The 19,708-nt window shown below is 49.0% G+C and overlaps 1 protein-coding gene across 1 annotated transcript; it reads left to right on the forward strand.

The window, feature by feature from the left end:
* The first annotated feature begins 5,535 nt into the window (after positions 1-5,535).
* Positions 5,536-19,555, forward strand: Clic6 (chloride intracellular channel 6). The gene is made up of 6 exons (XM_015478732.2): positions 5,536-5,544; positions 8,921-9,030; positions 9,549-9,674; positions 10,596-10,702; positions 11,251-11,432; positions 17,551-19,555. Exons 2-6 carry the CDS (start codon positions 8,975-8,977, stop codon positions 17,710-17,712), a joined length of 633 nt encoding a protein of 210 aa, XP_015334218.2. The 5' UTR covers positions 5,536-5,544; positions 8,921-8,974; the 3' UTR covers positions 17,713-19,555.
* The last annotated feature ends 153 nt before the right edge of the window (positions 19,556-19,708 follow it).

Genomic DNA, 19,708 nt, shown 5'->3' on the forward strand with positions numbered 1-19,708 from the left:
GTGTATAAGAGACAGCTCCATAGCACCGCCTTGCACATAACCAAGAGGGTAAGACCAGTGGGGGTTCCCTGATTGCTGGCACAACTGTTGGGGGGAGGAGGGTGGGGGCAGGGAAGGGAGGTTCCAGAAGGAGGGCCCAGCAGACAGGCCTCTGTGTGCAGGCTTTGTTCTGTGGTTCACGTGAAATGTCTCATCTAATTTTTACCTAGTACTAAGGGGTAGGTGCCATTAGCCTTTCCTTCCAAATGAAGAGAGAGGCCCTGGCAGGTGGGCGACTTCTCATGGGCCCCTGAGAGCAATGGGTGGCACTCCAGCAGAATGACCCTGAGAACCTGCAACTTACGAGGATTAGCCTCGTCTGGGGACAGGAAAGACTAGGGAAGGGCTAGAAATGTCAGGTAGAGAGGGGTTCAGAGGCGGGAAGCAGGTAAAGAGAGGGGAGAGCCTGGTCTCCGTCCTGAGGACCTGAAACTGCATGGTCATCTGGTTTGGGAGAACAAGGGAGAGCCGGATCACCCCGTCTTGTTTGCCTCTCTGGGCAGCCTGCTTAGCTTCTCTGAGCCTCAGTTCATTCATCTGTAAAACGGGAGGAATTACAGGACCCATCTTCCAAGATTTTGAGAGGATTAAATCTGATGACATCCACACATGAGTCAGACCCATATTGGAATCAACCGGTAGGCAGTGAGCTACTATCAGTTTTTAAAAAATCATTTGAGAAATTGCTGATTTTTGAAGGACATTCTGTTGAGAGCCACAACCAGGTCGAGATGGCGCCTGGCATTTTGCCAGAAGGAGTGGTTGAGAAGTAACACCAGCGTATTCAGTTGTGTATATAAACCTTTGCTGTCCGGCAGTGGGGCGGCTCCTGCTACCTCGAGTGCCCGCTACTTTTGAGTTCTCGCGGAGTTCCCGTGGAGTTCCTGTTGGCTCTAGCGGGTTTTCCGTGGAGTTCAAGAGTGTTCTGGTGGGGTTCTGGCAATAAAGTAGTTCCTGTTTGAACCTACAAGTGCCTCATGGCGGCTCGGTTATTTGTGCCCAGTCAGACTGCGGCAACATTCCTTCAAAAAATTCTTATTTGGCCAAGAAAGGGCGGGACTGGTTTTTTCCTCTCTGCCATTTTGTCATGCTGACCCTACTTGAGGTGGATCTACCAAGCCCTTAGGTTGAACTCCAGTCCCCACAGGGGAGTGGCCCCCTTCTCCTCCCATTTATGGAATCCTCTTTCCCAGGGGACGGTGGCCAAGAGGCAGCTGCCCCTGCTCAGATGGCCTTAGCTCCAACTCCAAACTGTCAGACAGGAGACCAGCCTTTTCCTTTCACGGGCAGAGGGTTTGGTGTCAAGAATGCCTTGAGCTCATCAACCTCCAAAGGTCAAGGTCAAGGTCGAGGCCAAGGTCAAGGCGTGTGCAGCTCTGCAGGTGTTTTGTCCTCTTGACCCTTCACTAGGAGATTTGTGTGGCACCAGACATGAATGCCAGGCCAGGGTCTTGCATTTTTGCCTCCTGGCTGAAGATCTGTTTGCTTTGCAATTAAGAAAAAGACTTTGGAGAGCTGGCGCTGTAGCTCAGTGGGAAAGTGCTTGCCTGGCATATGTGAGGCACTGGGTTCGATCCTCAGTACCACATAAAAATAAACAAATAAAGGTATTCCATCCATCTACTGCTACAAAAAAAAAAAAGAAAGAAAGAAAGAAAAAGACTTTGGCTCTTAATTTCCATTTGGAGTAGGTATGGGATGAGTTACTTTGTGAGAGAGAGAGAAAAAAAAATCAGTCATTCTTTTAGGATTCTACAGATTGGCATGAATATCCTGCTAATTGAGGCTTGTTAAAAAGTGCCCTGAATTCTATAATTGTCTGACCTGGGCTGTGCTCAGATTTGGAAGAGTAATGAGGGTGATGCTGATGACGATAATGACAATAACAGCTCCCTTCATCGGGTGCCCGGGATGCTCTGGTGCATCAGGGATTAGAGCCCTGTTTTTTTAAGGCAGAGGAAGCCCTGGAGAACAAATGAATCGCCCAAGGCCACATCATTAGTCGGAGGTGAGGCCCATGTCCACTGGCTGTCCCTGGCCCCAATGCCTGCACCCATTGCCCTTGACCTTGGAAGAACCTTGCTGAAATTGGAAACGTTAACTTAGACACATGGAGAACATTGTAATTTTAAAAAATTTATAGAATGACTCAAAATTAAGAAGTCGCGGGTGTATTGAAATATTGCATATGAAGGCCCCACCATCGGCCAGCAGGGCGGGAAGGACTGGCTGCCGCTGGCTCTGGCCTCTTGCTCTCTGTGGGTGATGTCTTAGCAGTGAGATTCAGTGAGTTTCAGAAAGGGAAAACATTCGTGGATAACCATCCTGAAAAGGAAGAAGAGCTGCTGGGGGCTCCCTGGGGTGGACCAGGCCCCAGGCCATTGGGGCAAGTGCTGCAGACCCTCAGTGTTTCGTTTTTTGTTTTTCTTTGGAGTGTTTCCTTTGTTCTAGGAATAGCCTGCGGGAGCAGCCCGGATGAGTGAAGATGGGCCCCTGACCCCAGACGTCCATCATGGCCAGGGTCAGAAAGAGATCCTAGTCTTCCCACCTGCTTTCACTGGGAAGCAAGAAAGACCCAACTGGACTGTCCCCGACTGTCCTGCGAGGCCCTCTTGCAGGAATGGGGCAGTCTCCCCTGGTCCTTGCCCACCGCACAGGGCCCAGATGCAGGGGTGTCTCTGGGGCACGTACGCAGGGACTCTCCATGTTGCGGACTCTCTATGTGTGGACTGCTGACCACCCTAACCCTCCAGGGCCTAGTTTGTAGCTCTCCTGTTCCACAAGGGGCTTCGGCCAACGCTGCAGTCAGTTGTACCTGCAGTAAAATTGTGAGTGCCAAGGGAAGGGACCCACCCAGGAGGATGCGGGGAACCCAGGGAGAGCTGGCTGTTTGTCTTGGGGGTCAGGCCTTGGTGCTGAGCTATGAAGTGCATGTTTGATTGCCACTTCCCAAAGCAAGTAAGGCCATGGACCCAGGGATGAATTCATGGAGTTCGTAGGTGGGACTCAGAGGAGGGAAGGGAGTCCTACCCCATCTCCACCTGATTTGCTCTAACTCCTTACCTTGGGCCGGCCTGCGTTTGGCCTTCTCTAACAGCTGCTTTATGCTTTAGTGTCCCCTCCTGAAGTCATGTTGCAATTTAATCGGGGGTGATTAGGTCACGAGGGCTCCACCTCATGAAAGGATGAATGCTGTCATCATGGGAGTGGTTTGGTGGCTCTTGGCCACTCTCTGGCCAAGTGATGTCCTCCATGATGTTATGATGCAGCAGGAAGGCCCTCACCAGAGGCCAGCACCTCAACATTGGACTTTCTGGACTCCAGAATGAGGAGAAATACATTTCTTTTCATTATAAATCATCCAGGCTGTGGTATTCTGTTATAGCAGCAGAAAACTGACTAAGACGGCAGAGGAGAGTCCTGGCTGGCTCGTTTGACCCCATGGCTTCTCTTTGAGGAGAAGACTGGCCACATTAAACCATCCCCGGACTCTTGCTTCTTCTGGTTGCTACTGTCCTTGTTCAACCTGAAGTCCCTCCAGAACATCGGAGACAGCAGCCCATCATTCCTCACTGATTTCCTCCACTCCTGTGATGGCATCTAATCAAGCCACCAACCCCCAGGTCCCCAGGTCTTTCCCCCAGTTTATTCCGGGACTGAAGAATTTTTTGCACCCGGATGCAGGTCCAACCTCCCTGGCTGAAATCTGAAAAAGAACAGGGAGAATATTGCCAACTGATTTCCTCTCTTTTGTCTCCCCTCTGCAGCCACCTTCAACTGTTTTTCATTATATTTGAGAAGAATAGAGAACTTGCTTTATAGCATGTGTTTACCATCTAGGCCCACACAGAAATTTCTAGAAAGAAGGTAGAACCAAGAAGTTGGGGGATCAAGGTGGTGGGTGTGGCCTACACTAGGGGAAATGAGGGGGTGGGATGCTGTGGGGCGGCTGAGGTTCTCTTGAGGGTCACCACCCCGTCAGCTCTGTGCTTGGATGTCTGGGTCTGTTTGGTCCTTCAAAGGCAGCAGTGGGCACGAGGTCATTTTGGTGGAAGGTGGTGGTGTGGATGGTGCCCGGTACCAAGAACTCATCAGGGAGGTCACTGGCCTGAAGCAAAAGATGCTTATAGGAAATTAAAAATGCATCTTTTCCACAAATTGGAGTGGAGTCGGTGTGGCAGATAAGTGGGAGAGGCTGTGATCTTGAGAGGGCCTGTGACGGGCACCAGCTGCTGACCTTGGCACTGCCATTTGGACCTTTCCCATTCACGCTTAGGGGACTCCTGTGGGGGGTGGGGGGTGCAGGCTGGAACCTGGCAGAGTTCCCAACATTCTCAAAGCCACAGCAGCAATGGGTTGCAAGCAGAGTTTCTCAGAATTTGCCCGAGGCATCCAGAATTCTTCTCTGCAGAATTGCTATTGCAGATGCTCAAAAGAGTCAAAACTGAATGGCAAACATTCAGTCCCGGGTTATCCAAGTGCCTAGGTCTTTGCTGAAACCGAGGACACTCTGATCTCTCAAACTGCCTAATTTGATTTTATCAGAAATGTATACATACAGAAACTTCCCTTGCAGGCTGAGAACCCTGCTGAGAAATGTTAGTCCAGAGTGCAATTAGCTGGGGGTGGGGGTGGGGGTGCGTGGATTCAGCATTGGAAAATAAAACTTCACAGGCTAGAGCGTCCTGATGATGACAGCAGTGTCAGTTACTCTCTCCTAATATGCGTCTATTTATCCCATCATCTCCTCTGGTTAATGAACGCGACCTCGGTGCTCCGCTGCCATTATTGCTCCATAATGGGCCGAGGAGATGGCCTATCTTTGCCTTTATCCCTGCTGGCACCTCCTAGCACTGAAGCGCATTAAAGTAATAAAATTAGGCAGCAAGGCGTCCTCGTCACTCCCACCATGTTCCCGTAACCCCCTCATTTACAACAGACGGAGACAGGGGGGAAAAAAAATTTTAGAGCAATTTAAGATGAGGCAACTCTGGATATGTAAATCCTGTTTTATTGGCAGTCGCAGCAGCTAGCTAATTTTTCTAAAATGCCTGACGGCCTTTAGTTTGCTAGCCAGGCTGGGCTGGAACAATTCAGGGCCGAGGCCACATGGGACAAAATGAACAGGCGAAGCTTCCATCACACTTCTAAGCTGGGGGTCTGCATCCCCGCAGAGCACGGTCCCGCCCTCTGGCCAGGTGTGTTGTCCCAGTCACAGAGCACAGAAACGCCTGCTAAGTTTTTCCAGTTGGATGGCAGAGGCAGCTTTTATTTTATTTTATTTTTTTTTAAGGAATCGATTGCTCCCAGCCCCACTAGTCCTTCTAAAGAAGCAGCAGCCAGACTTCAGGAAATGGTGAGGACAGTTGCAAGGAAACCCTGACTTGAGTTGGAGAGAACTGAGACAGAGCAAGGCAGAGAACGGTGCATCTGCTTATTCTCCAGATGCTGCTGCTTGTCGGCCGGGCAGGGGAGGCCCTTTGTAGACAAGAGCTCTTTGTCAAGGTGAGCTTAGGGAGGACGCTCCACCACGGGGCAGGATGGCACGGAGCTCAGCAGGGACTTCGCTGCACTGAGGATGACATCTACCAGGATTCCCAAGGCTGGGGAGACAGGTTATCTTGGGAGGGAAACAACCGCCCCACTCTGCAGCACTGATTTTAGACTTTCCTGGGCTTTAGTGCAACTATTACAGATAGAAGAGGTTTCAAAAGCTGCAGAGCAAGTCAGGACTGGCCAAACTATGTGGCTCTGTGTCCCTGTGCTTTCCTCCCCCCTCCCCTTCTGCTTGGCTTGATGGCCTCCACCCCGGGGGGGAGCTGAGCAGGCTGCTGAGCCAGGGGAGGCTGCAGCTGGAGAGGGTCCCCAAGCAGCAAGCCCCTGGGAGTCTTGCTGGCTCCTTCTCCCCCTGGCTCGCTCTGCAGCAGGAGACACGGGGGAAACTTTCAAGAGGGCCACAGGATGCAGGGCCCTGAGGCAGGAGTGGCCTCAGGTGGCCAATACAGGGCGGAGGTTCAGGTCCCTAGGGAGTGCTCATGAGAACTTGGATAGATCCACATCCGTCCGGCTCCTACCACTCCACAGACTGGCGCGTTCTCAGACCCTCCCTTGTAACAGGCCAACAGGCAAATAAATGCCGTCTCCAGAAAGTGAGAGTGGGAGGGGTGGAGACGTGCGGAGCCCAGACTCGGAGCCGGGGGACTCCGAATTCCGCCGTCCAGGGCTGTTGGCGCCCGGTCAGGTGGATTAAGTCTGGCTGTCATCTCTGTGTGTGTGCAGCCGTCTTCGCTAATGAGAAAGCTTTGGGAGTCTTCCTCTTGGGCGTCATTGGCACGACCCTGGGTGACAGCCACACTCTTGGTAATGCTGGCCCCACCAGCATTACATCACCTTGGCTTCTTAAAAATTGAGATTACTGGGCCCCGTACAAGAGCCCCCTGAATCCCACTCCCTTGTTTTTTTAAAAAATAATATATATTTTTTAAAATTAACATTCAGTAAGGACTCCAACCTTACACCTGGTAGCCATCACCTGGACCAGGTGGAGAGTGTTTCCACCACCCTGAGGGCTCCCTCCAGGGCACCATCCTAGGGTGCCATCTTCCTAGGGCACCTGTGGTTCTGAGGTCATCCTCACAAGACTTTCCCTGAGCTTGCAATTCAAGCCTGAGCTACATGGGACTCTTGCGTCTGCTTCTGCCTGTCCACGTTGTGCTGGTGCGAGGTGGCCACACACACTGCTGTGTGCTGTGACAGCTCGTTGTTTTGTGTTGTGCCGTGGTATCCTCTCGTCTGACTGGGCCACAGCTGGCCTGCTCATTTTCCTGTGATGGAATATGGGTCGTGTCCAGGTTTTGGCTGTTCTACTAAAGCTGCAAAGAACATTGGTGTAAGTGTCTTTGGGTGCCCATAAGCACTCGTTTCTTTCTGGAATGGAATTACTGTGTCACAGGGTTAATGTGCGCTTAACTCTGGTAAGAGCTACAGTTCACCCCAGTAGCACTCCTGACACCAGTTGGTGCTACCTGACACCAGGTGGTGTCATTCATGGGAATGACAGTCACTCTGCATTTTTGTAGGTGTTGTCAGGCCTTTAGATTCTAGCCACCCGGCAGGTGCACGGTGGCACCTCCTGCTGGCATTGCCCCAGTGCCTAATGATGTTCAGAATCTTTCATGTACTCGTTAGCCCCTTGGGTTCCCTGTCTTGTGAAGGCTGATCAAATTTCTTAAAAATTGGGTTGTCTACTGCTTATCCTCTTTATCTGCAGGGACATTCATGAATGGTCTTTTGTCCATTGATCAGTCATTAATAACCTCTCCAGGTTTCTTAGGAATGCCAAAGTCAGGGAATCAGCTCTGGGGTACTCTTGAAGTTGTCTAATTCTCCTGAGCCATCTTTTTTCTTTCCTTCACTTTACAAACAAGCAGTTCATGTGCTGCCTCCTGTCTTCCTGTTGTTGTCTACCTGTAAGGGTGTGGTGTTCTTAACTTTCTTTTGATTGTATATGGCAGAAATGGGCTTCGAGTATTGAATGTGGCTAGGCTTTTGTAATTAAAGGCTGGCTGGGTGTGGGCATGAAGTATTAGTCTGTTTTCTGTTGCAATAACAAAATGCCTGAGGCTGGGGACTGTATAAAGAAAAGAGGCTTATTTAGCTCACAGTTCTGTAGTCCCATGAGCATGGCACTGGCATCTGCTTGGCTCTGATGAGGGCCTTTGACAGATGGCATCACATGCAGGTCACCTGGTGAGACAAGAGTCCAGGAAGCAGGGAGGGCCTGGTCTTGCTGTCTTCATACTGACTTGCTGTCATGAGAACTCATTTTGATAGTTAGTACCTTCTGAGCCTGTGTCCCAGTGACTTCCTCACTTTCCACGAGGCCCCACTTCTCAAAGGTTCCACACCATCTCCCAACACTGCCACACTGGGGACCAGGCTCCCAGCACGTGAACGTCTGTAGCACAAACATGTCCAAGCCACAGCAGAAACAAGGGTGTGTTCAAGCCACCCCCCACCGCCCCTTGTCTTTTTTAGCAGCGTGTTGTGTTATTAGTGCCCTGACCAGGCCAGAGGTTTGCGAAGTAGAAGAGATGGAAAGGGAAGAAGAGTCCAGAACGTCCCTTGTTATCTTTTGTTCTCTCACTTCTTTCACTAGGAATTGCAAAGCCCTACAACCATCTTCCCCAACACCTGCCTTTGTCTTCTGCAGGAGCCCCAGGGGTTCAGCGGGTTTCAGAGTCTGTGTTGGGGTGTGGGTGGAGGTCACCTGCCCTGGGTCACTGGGAAGGGGTGGTTTTACATCCCTCTGCCTCAGGACCAACCAGGTGATGCTCTGTCTCCTTGGTCCAAGTGCTTCCTGCCTCCTCTGTCTCCCACCCCCATGAGTCAGAAGAGGGGAGAGGCCAGTTTTGTCGTGTGCACGGATGTTCCAGCTCCCACAATCCCAAGCTGGTCCCAGGGGCGAGCTCCGTGGAGACTGGCAGAGCTGGCGGCATGGTGCAGGCTCGCCTTTAAAGCAAGCTCATCGGGAAGGAGGAGCTCGTGCCTCCCTTGGAGAGGATCACGTCACGGAGGGAAAGAGGGTGTCCTTCTTTTTTGCCTTTGCTAATGGACGGAGATCCCGCTCTCGCTGCTCTTCCCTCTGTGAACTGCTGTTCTGAGGCCCAGGGAGGCAGGAAGTGGTGAGGGGGCGGGATGGAGGGAAAGTCTGTCCTTCCCTCGCCCCCGCACCCACCTCTACTGTGCCCTAGATCCCAAGTTAAAATGGCCTCAGAAGGCTGCTTAGAGTGTCATGAGCATTGACAACATTCACGATGACCGTGTGTCCACACTTATCACGGTGAGACTGGCTCAGATCCAGACCTCTTTCCATGTGCAGGCCGGGTACGATGGTGAGAGCATTGGAAATTGCCCATTTTCTCAGCGTCTCTTTATGATTCTCTGGCTAAAGGGCGTTATATTCAATGTGACGACGGTGGACCTGAAAAGGTAAGATGAGCCTCTGCGTTGCTGACATAATGGAACCTGACCCCCCCCACGGCCACCCCACAGGTATTCACGTCCCTAGGACCCGGGGGCTTGATCACAGGTGTGTCCATCCTCGGCAGGAGCCGGAAGTGGAGCCTGGATATGGGCCAAGCAGCGTATCTCTCAGAGCAGCTGGGCTGTCGTCAGGAAGGAGTGGGAGTTGGTGACCCTAAGGCACCTGCTGTCCCACATAGGGGTCAGCCGTGTACCTCTAGATGCCTGGCTGAGCACTGCTCCCAGCTAAGGGCACTGGCAAAGTTAACCCTTCCACCTCTGTATCCAGAAAGGGGCCACGAAGGGGCAAATCCAGCCTGTCATTTATTAACGCGTGTCTTCGCGTTCGTCACCAGGAAGCCCCTTTGCAAACCCACAGTCTTATGAAAATTCTGAAGGATGTGTCTGTTAAGTTGGGGAGGACACTGCTAAGCCCAGGGAGTGACTCAAGGCTACGCGCACGGTCTGATGCTCCCTCTCCCTAGGAAACCCGCGGACCTGCAGAACCTGGCTCCCGGAACGAACCCACCTTTTATGACTTTTGATGGTGAAGTCAAGACGGATGTGAATAAGATCGAGGAGTTCTTGGAGGAGAAGCTGGCTCCCCCGAGGTAGGCCTCCTAAAACCACTCTTCACAACCTGCAGGCACTTGACCCCGATTGACGGGCTTGGTTCTCTGTGGCCTCGGCACTTCCTTCTTTTGTCATGAGGGGCCACAGGAGGCACAGGGCCAGATCAGGAACCTTGAGTTAAGGTAGCTTGGACGTCACTGCTCTGTGCACACAGCTTGTCCCTTCACGTGGGATGGCAGGAGGTGGGGGGAGGAGTCCATGGTGTGAAGTTCGTCAGCTTTCCATCACTATGACAAGACGCTTGAGATGATCAACGTCACATGGGAAAAGGTTTATTTTGGCTCATGGTTTCAGAGCCATGGTTGCTGAGCCCTGCTGCTTTGGATTGTGGTCAGCACAGTGCATCATGGTGGCCAGGAGCCAAAGTGCGAGGAAGAGGAGGGGCCAGGGTCCCAATATCCCCTTCAAGGGCAAGTCCCCAGTGACCCAGCTCCCCCCACTAAGCCCCATGTCCTAAAGGTTCCACCACCTCCCAGTAGTGTCACAGGCCACAGACCAAGTCTTTAACATGGGCCTTTGGAGGAATTTAGATCCAAAATAAGCAGTTAGCCATCCCTCAGATTCGCTGCTGGCAGGCAAGGGGTGAGTTAGGATGAAGCACCACGGAGCAGTGGACAGGGAAGGAACCTTCTAGTCTATCTCCTCCACTGGACTAGGTGGGAAGTTAAGGCCAGCAAGGCCTCCCCATGCCCTTGGTCCCAGGACTGGTCATTGTCAGGGCCAAAACTCTCAGTCCAGTGTGATTCCTCCAACTTATGTTTCTTCTCAATCTTGAAAATGAAAAAAAATCAGGAAAACAGCCAAGGAGGGGTTTCCATTTTTAGATCCATTTCCCCTTAGTGTGTCGGCCTCACTCAAACACTGCTTACCTGTGCTCCTCCAATTTTGAACTTTTCAAGGTACCCTAAGCTGGGGCCCCAACACCCTGAATCCAACTCAGCAGGAAATGACGTGTTTGCCAAATTCTCAGCATTTATTAAAAATACCAAGAAGGATGCCAACGAGAGTGAGTACCTCCCATCTTCCCGGGCGTCCTGTTTCCGCGTGGACCTCCACGCGGCTTCCCGTGCAGCCAAGTCAGACCTGGGCACTGAGGGTAGAGATGGGAGTCTGGAAATGAGGACGCCACACTCCACCCTCAGCTCCGCACCTGGGTTTCAAGACACTGATGGCTTCTTCTAGGGGCTGGGAACCGGGAGATGATATCATTAGGGGAAAAATACACCTTCCCGGTGTTTCCTGGTGCACCACGGAAGTGGTTTTAAATGGGGCCTACTCCACATAGGGTTTCCGTGAGTATCTTATTTTATTTTATTTTTTGATAAATGGATGCATTCCAGAAGTTGCAAGTTGTGGAGGCAGCAGGGTAATTCTTCAGGGGGAGTGAGTTGTCATTCAGATACTGCCTCCTCCTCTATGGCCCTCCATCCCCATGCCCATCCCTGGCTGTCCCTGTCAGGAAGGAGCGGCGACGGCCACCTTCCTTCATTGCTAGTGAAAAGTGGCACCACGTGGCACGGCCTGTCTTAGTGATTTCTTGCCTTTCTGTTTCAGTGTATGAGAAGAACCTGTTGCGGGCCCTGAAGAAGCTGGACAATTACTTGACTAGTCCCCTGCCGGATGAAATCAATGCCTACAGCACGGAGGAGGTGGCTGTTTCTGGGAGGAAGTTCCTGGACGGGGATGAGCTCACGCTGGCCGACTGCAACCTCTTACCCAAGCTCCATATCATAAAGGTTTGCTTTCCTCCCTAAACCTGTGCTCCATGCCTGAAGGAGGCTTTGCTGTGTGTTGTTTCGACTTGTGTTTGGGCCAGAGTTACGACCTTCTGAAATGTGGACTCTCGAATTGAAAACGAGCTCGTTTCTCTTCAAGGTGGCCGCGCCACAAGTTTCAGATACAGGAACAGAGGTCCCAAATGTTCCCAGGAGGTACCTGTGAACTTGGCCCCTGTCCCTCTGTCCTCACTGCTCTTGACGGCCTGACCTTTGCGGCCTGAGGAAAAGTTACACTGAAGGAATCTGGGGAGGAACAGGGGGTCTCCTTGGCTTGCGGCCTGGAGGTGATGCCTGGAAGCTGGGGCTGTTTAACTGTGACCTCAGTCCACTGTGGATGATGTGAGACAGCTCCCTGACTTGGCCCCCGCCATGGTTGGTGCTGCCTTCCCACGATGGGAGGGTTATGGGTCCTAAGTTACTGGGATCTGAAGACTTCTAAGTTCTCCGGTGTTAGAAGAAACGAGAATTAAATTCAGGGCCTTTTAGACATTTACGTCCTCCAATCTGACCCACTAAACCAGAACTTCCAGGGGCAGCCCCCGGGGTTTCTGGGCAGAGAGCCCCCGGCTTGGACTCCTGGGTGGCTGCTGTCTCTCAGCCGTGCTCTCAGCCTCTCGAGCACTTAGGGAGGTTGATCTTGTCATTGTTTCTATTGCTGGGTTCTTGGTAGCCTCTGATACCTCAGGGAGAAGCTGATGCTTTGTTCTGGGGCATCTTGGTGGTTACAATCCCACCAGGTGCAGAGCAAGGTCCTTGGCATCACCCCATCACCTTGGGGAGATGGGCGAGACACAGGAAGCGCAAGTCAAGACTGTGTTCTAACAGCGCGTTTAATTGACGCCTGGAATGACTCTTCAGGTTCGCCTGATCTGAGGCGCTGTTCCCGGGGGCCACCAGCGTCCTTCCTGGCTGCTCCACTCCCTAGCCTTGCCACTCTCTCTCTAACGGCATCTCTTCTTTCCGCCTCTTTGCCCTCTTTATCTTGCCCTGTTTACCTTCCCTCTTCTCTTGCACCCGTCATGCTTGAGGGATAGCCATCCAAATGCAGGTCTGGAGATGACGCGGATCCCTCAAGGGAGGGTCCTTTCGATAGCTTTGCCACTGCCCTGGTCTCTGACCTCTAACTGAAGCCACTGAGTCCCCTAAAAGCTGCTGAATTTGGGAACAGCTTTCCAACAGCTATTTATGTCACTGTGTTTCAACTTAGTCCCTTTCAGCGAATGCGTTTTGTTTTGGCGTTTGCTGTGTAAGGAGTGCTCGCAGAGGGACACGGAGCCTGGGCAAGGAGAATATCCCAACCCGCGTCAGCTGCCACTTGGCGAGCGCCTGTGGAAAACACTGCTTTACGTTTCCATAGAAGAGGTGAGCTTTGGAGTGAGAGAAAGCAGCCATGGCTCAGGATAAGACCTAGCTGCAAAATCTTTAAAGCCATTTAGCACTCAAGATCCCAAACGGCTTAATGATCTTCCAGGATGGAGTACTTCTGAAAGGAAATGAGAATCAATCTAGGGGAATTACGGTAAAAGATGAGAGCGAAGGGATTTATAATTTATTCCCCTTCCTGAAACCCAGAAAAAACAATATAAAAAAAATAGAATATTAGCTTCATCTTTTATAAAAGGACCAGCGAAGACAGATCGCCCACTGAAGACTAAGAAACCTCATCCAGGGTGAGCTGCCTCAGGGTCAGGGAAGAGGGGACAGGCATCTGGAGCCTTTGGAACCGTGCTCTCTGGGAGAAGGAGTGGAAGGACGGATGGAGGGGCCATCTTTCCAGCCTGTGACCCCCTAATATCCAGAGTATACAAAGAACTCAAAAAATTAGACAATAAGAGAACAAACAACCCAATCAACAAATGGGCCAAGGACCTGAACAGACACTTCTCAGAGGAGGACATACAGTCAATCAACAAGTACATGAAAAAATGCTCACCATCTCTAGCTGTCAGAGAAATGCAAATCAAAACCACCCTAAGATACCATCTCACTCCAGTAAGATTGGCAGCCATTATGAAGTCAAACAACAACAAGTGCTGGCGAGGATGTGGGGAAAAGGGTACACTTGTACATTGCTGGTGGGACTGCAGATTGGTGCAGCCAATTTGGAAAGCAGTATGGAGATTTCTTGGAAAGCTGGGAATGGAGCCACCATTTGACCCAGCTATTCCCCTTCTTGGTCTATTCCCTAAAGACCTAAAAAGAGCATGCTACAGGGACACTGCTACATCGATGTTCATAGCAGCACAATTCACAATAGCAAGACTGTGGAACCAACCTAGATGCCCTTCAATAGACGAATGGATAAAAAAAATGTGGCATTTATACACAATGGAGTATTACTCTGCATTAAAAAATGACAAAATCATAGAATTTACAGGGAAATGGATGGCATTAGAGCAGATTATGCTAAGTGAAGCTAGCCAATCCCTAAAAAACAAATGCCAAATGTCTTCTTTGATATAAGGAGAGTAACTAAGAACAGAGTAGGGACGAAGAGCAGGAGAAGAAGATTAACATTTAACAGGGATGAGAGGTGGGAGGGAAAGGGAGAGAGAAGGGAAATTGCATGGTAATGGAAGGAGACCCTCAGGGTTATACAGTGGAGGGGGTAGAGAGAGAGGAGGGGAGGGGAGGGGAGAGGTGGGGAGGGGGGAGGGTGGAGGATGGGAAAGGCAGCGGAGCACAACAGATACTAGGATGGCAATATGTAAATCAATGGATGTGTAACTGATGTGATTCTGCAATCTGTGTATGGGGTGAAGGTGGGAGTTCATAACCCACTTGAATCAAAGTGTGGAATATGATATGTCAAGAAATTTGTAATGTTTTGAACAACCCACAATAAAAAATTAAAAAAAAAAAAAAGACATGAAAGAGAGTGGGGGCCTTTCCAGAGAAAGCTCAAAGACAAGACCCAAGATGTTGGAGACTATACCACAGCAGGGTGGAAATCAGGCTGGCAGGACTTACGGCAAAACGCGAAGACAGATAGAGTCAACGCAGAGAAGAAGGTCGTGTTGGGAGCAGCAGAAGGCGGCCAGGGATTCGGAGGCTGGGTCCGGAAGGTCATCCAAAACCAAGTGGAGAAGAACAAAAGGGACCAAGGGGGTTCGAGGGTTCCCCGGTGCACATAGAGGAAACAGGAGAACAGAGAACGAAAATGGAAAAAGAAAAATTTAAAGGGGGGGGGTGCAGTTTCAAGGAGATAATTAGTTTAATAAAGAACAACCAGCGCCTCTGCTTTAAACTATGTGCCTTGTCTAGGGAAATACAGCCCAGAACGTCAGCACAGTAAGACACATATGAGGCTCTATTGAGCTATGAGAAGTCAAAAGAACCTTCTGGGCACTGAATTTTTCCCATTTTCCATTGTTATAAGGAAATACCTGAAGCTGGGCCATGAAGGAAGCAAAGAAGTTTATTTAGTTCCCGGTTTTGGAGATTCTAGGGCCTGGTGTGGGCCTTGGCTTGGCTCTGGTGAGGCCCCCAGGCAGCACTGGTGAGAATGTGTGAGGAGAAGAGGTCACAGGGTGGGACAGGAAGCCAGAGAGCAAGGAGGGGCCAGCCTTGTTCTTTTATAATAACCTTCTTGAGAAAACCAATGAGTCACAGGAGAATTGCCTGATCTATTCTGGGGGCAGTTCCCCCAATGGTCTTCTACCAGGCCCCTCCTCTTAAAGGTCCCTCAATCCTTCCCCACCGGGGCCCACGCTTCCCACACAGGAACCTTTGGATGACACACCTGAACCATATTCAAACCGTAGCAGACAGTAATGATAATCAGAGTCATAATCACCATAATCATAATAATAGTAAAGCAAGGACCTGCAGAGGGGTGAAATCCAGATTGACCTCAAATATCTTGATGACATTAAAAATAAGAAAGATCATAAAACAGAGGTTAGCATCTGTAAAGAATTAAGGGTCAGACTGGGATGTATGATATAAGAATTTTACATCTGGGCAAATTGCAATTCCTACCTAGACTTCTAGTTTCAGTAACATAAGCCATCTTAAGCCATTTAACAGTGTTCACAAGAAAATAAGAAGCAGAAGTCGTTGGGCAGTGAAGATATTTAGCAAAGAAATTTAAGAGGGAAAAATATCAAAAAGTCAGTTTAGTGACCAATTTTTAGTAAAATTTCTGCTACTAGTGAAAAAGTGAATTCCGTAAATAATGGCATGGGGAAGAAAGCTTAGCATTTTCATGCTCTGATTTGTCTTTAGAACCCCACATGGGCCTTAAGGGGCATTGCTGTCCAGCTCCTGGCTCATTACAGTTGTGTCTGGGGCAGTGGGCAAAGGTATGTTTTCTCCATATTGTAGAATAGATCCCTGAAGTTCCTTGCTAAAATAAAAACAAAAATAAAATAAAATAGCTATATGGTGAAATAAAATGATTATCAAAATAAGAATCTAGGAACAGAGAAGCTGTGTGATATAGAAGGACAGATAATGAAGAACCTATTTAATTCTAAAACTGTATTAAGACCAAACAGCAATTATAGCAACAGAATGGTCAGAAGGTAGCAAACCTGGATGTTATAGTCATTGGAAGGAGGATAAGGGAGTAGAAGTGGAAAGAAGTGTAGACACACGAATCCCCGCATTTGTCCTTGACAGGAGGCAACAGACAGCGTGTAAAGTTGACAGGGTTAACATGAACTGCAGACCTTCTGAGTTACCAGAAAGGGAGAAACACACATGAATCACACAGAACAGAAAGAAGACAAAGAATCACATTCAGAAAATAGAAAACAAGATTCCATCACTGAGAGGAACACTACTCGGCAAACTTAGAAATGTTAAAATAAAAAGGTAGAGAAAAGCAAACCAAGCAAATGTGGACAAAGGAAAACAGATTGCTTACCATCAACATCAGGCCTTCTGACGTTGTCTGGTCCTGATTTGCTGCTACACTGCACCCAAGGCTGCTGGTCTCCAGAGGCTCAGAAGTAAGTCCTGAAGATCTGATTGGTGGTTGATCCCTTGCTTGCCTCATTCAGACATCCCAGGGATGAGAGATGACAAAGCAGAACTGGCTTTTTGTAGGTCTGGTTCCCTGCCACAAGTTGAATTGTTTCTACCCCCTCCCCAAATTCCTATGTTGGGGTTCTAAGCCCCTGTATCTCAGGATCTGACCTCATTTGGCAGTTGGGTCTTTGCAGAAGAAATAAGTTAAGATGAAGTCGTAGTGAAGTGGGTGGAGTCTACTCCCATCTGACTGATGTCCTTGCTAAAAGGTGGGGGGGATTTGAGACAGACTTGCATGCAGGGAGAACGCTGTGTGAGACCCGAGTCACGCTGCCACCGGAACTGCAGGAGCTAAGAGAGCAACCGCACAGACCCTTCCCTGAGCCTGCAGAGGAGTAGGGCCCTCTGATGTCTTGGTTTTGATTTCCAGGGCTGTGAGAGAATACGTTTCTGTTGTTCTTAGCTACCGAGTTTGTAGTACTTGTTATGGCAGCTTGAGCAAACTGATACGGTCCTCAGTGTGACACGCCCTTCCTCTGTTGGTCACACTCATTTGCCCTTTCTTACACCCATTAACTCCATCGGGAGGGATTCGTGTCTTGTTTTGCTCATGAATCTATCCCATCTGTCTGGTGGGTCCACAAATGATCTGCTCAGTGGCAGAATGATGGAGACCTGTGGGATTCACACACAGGTATTCAGGATTGCAGTAGCAAGGCTTAGTAAGTAGGAAAAAGAGAGCACTTTACAGCGCTCCTGGCGCCATCTATCACTGAGGGTTCACCATGAATCTTTATGTACCAAAAGACACAGTAGCAGAATGCGTGAAAAGAACACAGTCACATACACAGGGACAAACCAACTGGCCAACGGAGTGCAGGGCAGTTTGATGGGCAGGACTGCAGGAGCTACCATTTGGTATTCAGTACTTCCACTGCCTTTCCTGTACTCAAGATGTCCCCTATTCAAAGTCACAGTGCCGCTGTGGGTAGCCCCAATGACTGTGGGATGACATCAGGAATTGAGTTAACATGCGTCCAGAGAATGGATGGCCTACGTTAGTGGATTTCCCCTTACTGATCATTTCCTTCTTTGTTTTCAGATTGTGGCCAAGAAATACAGAGATTTTGAATTTCCTTCTGAAATGACCGGCATCTGGAGATACTTGGACAATGCTTACGCTAGGGATGAGTTCACCAATACGTGTCCCGCCGACCAGGAGATCGAACATGCGTATTCAGATGTTGCAAAAAGAATGAAGTGAAACGGGGGTGCTTCCTGTCTTGTTTCTCAGAGGAATGAGCTAGGTTTCCAAAAGAGCGTGTTTTCATGCATTTCCCTCAATAACCATCTTTTGCAAAGTAACGTCTAGAGCCAGACCCGCTAAATGGCAAATGATACGTGGCCTCATGATTTGTCAACTCATTGGCAAACTTTAATATGCCAGTACCTTTTGTTAAACACACCAGTTGCCTAGTCTATATTAATTTATATCTTTGGCATTCACTGACCTCATAATCTGTGACATTTAGGGATTGCACTTTGCAGTTGAAAGTTTCAAAGCAAATTAGATTTGGATTCAGTTCTTTCAAATTTTAAAGACTTGGTTTGTCTTTGATACTTTTCATAATCATATGTAGTCGGTTTTTCTTAACTATTAATTTAATAATTAAGTATTTTCAAGATGAAGATACTGTTTTTATAATGCAAAAATGATACCCTCTCATTTTAATACTTCAAGATAATATCAGAGAATATAAGGAAGGAAGTAAAAACGATCTCCTATAATTTTACTCCACTTCATTACTGATAAATTATTGGTGAACATCTTTCAAATTTTGTCTTCTGTGCATGTAGACATGTGCATTACACACACTTTCATTCATTTTATATGGTATTGTGTTCATTTTAAAGTCTTTCCTTGATGGTCAGTCATAGAGGACTTAAGACACACAAAAAGATTCAACACTGCAGGGCTAGAGAGGACACTTTTGGTCAGATTTTAAAGAGATGGGGACCCATAGAGGCTGTGGAGTCACCAGCTACCAAGAATGAACCTCACTGTCTTGACCTCCGGGTGCTGCTGCCTCTGATTCTAGTAGGGCCATAGTAGGAGAATGTTCATCTGAGCCCTTGATTCCCTTCCAGTACCTCCTTCTGCTCGGCCCCTCTTGCAGAGACTGTGCCTTCATGGGGACTCTTTATTCCAGCTGCAACTTGGAGACTCCCTGCCCTGTGCTGCACACCTTGATTCTTTCTCATGACTGTGCTCTCTAAGCTCCAACACGGCCCTTCTTTGGTGATGATGCTGTGGTGGGGGCTAGCCCGGTCACTGTCCTTTCTCTGCTTTTTAAATTTCATTTAGAGGTCAGGCAGGGGAAACCCAGGAGATTAAATTCATGGTAACTACTCTTGGGCAGTTCTGGTAAATAGTCCAGTCAGGGAGGAAGTGGAAATGATTGACTCAGAGAGTTCCTGGGCGGTCTGTGGCTTTCTTTCCACCACCCTGTAACCAACACGCATCACAGCTGTGGGTGTGGGGGGGGGCTGCTGCGCCCCAGCCTCAGGCACAGAGGACAGAATGGAGGGCCGCTTACATACTCACAGTCCTTTCAGGTCTGTCGCTGGACATTCACATGCATCTTACAAAAACCCTTCTGGTACGGCTGGTTGTGTGTGGTGGATGCTAAAATGCTCATCTTTCATGCATGCACCTGCTCTGTGGGTGATTTGTTTGAAACAGAATAAAATGCACTGAGGGTCACAACTTTAGAATTTGGTGGAAAATGTCTCATTAAAAAAACAAAGCCTTCAATATGGTGGCCACCCTTTCCCCACTTACGGGATGCTGGGATCTCATCCCAGAAGTCGGCTTTCTTTGTCAACCTTGAGTTTATGGCGGTTGTGTCTAGATGTATCACCTTTGTCCATGTTGTCCCACAGCTGTTAGAAATCAGATTTTTAAATCTAGTTTTGTAATGTGACATGCCAACTTGGCAAATGAGTAGACTACCAGTGTTACTAGTGCCTTTTAATACTTCTAGATGTTAAAGTGATCATAAACTCCGTGTGCCTTAAAAATTAAACAGATTATAAAAACGTTTAAATGGAGCCAATCTCTTCGTATTTATTTATTTTTGTAGTTTGAATTCTCCATTTAGGTATAAAGAAGTAAAATGAATATTATGAGCTTCTTTTAAAATTATGACATTTGAACCAGAGATGATCAGTATTTGGAGATAATCCATATTGGAACTAGG

Source organism: Marmota marmota, unplaced genomic scaffold, assembly GCF_001458135.2.
Source record: "Marmota marmota marmota unplaced genomic scaffold, marMar, whole genome shotgun sequence".
Taxonomy (NCBI): Eukaryota; Metazoa; Chordata; class Mammalia; order Rodentia; family Sciuridae; genus Marmota; species Marmota marmota.

Coding starts and splice junctions, on each gene's coding strand:
- Clic6 (XM_015478732.2), top strand. CDS start 8,975: ATGATTCTCTGGCTAAAGGGCGTTATATTCAATGTGACGACGGTGGAC. Junction 9,031..9,548: donor ACGACGGTGGACCTGAAAAG/GTAAGATGAGCC, acceptor CCCTCTCCCTAG/GAAACCCGCGGACCTGCAGA. Junction 9,675..10,595: donor GAGAAGCTGGCTCCCCCGAG/GTAGGCCTCCTA, acceptor GAACTTTTCAAG/GTACCCTAAGCTGGGGCCCC.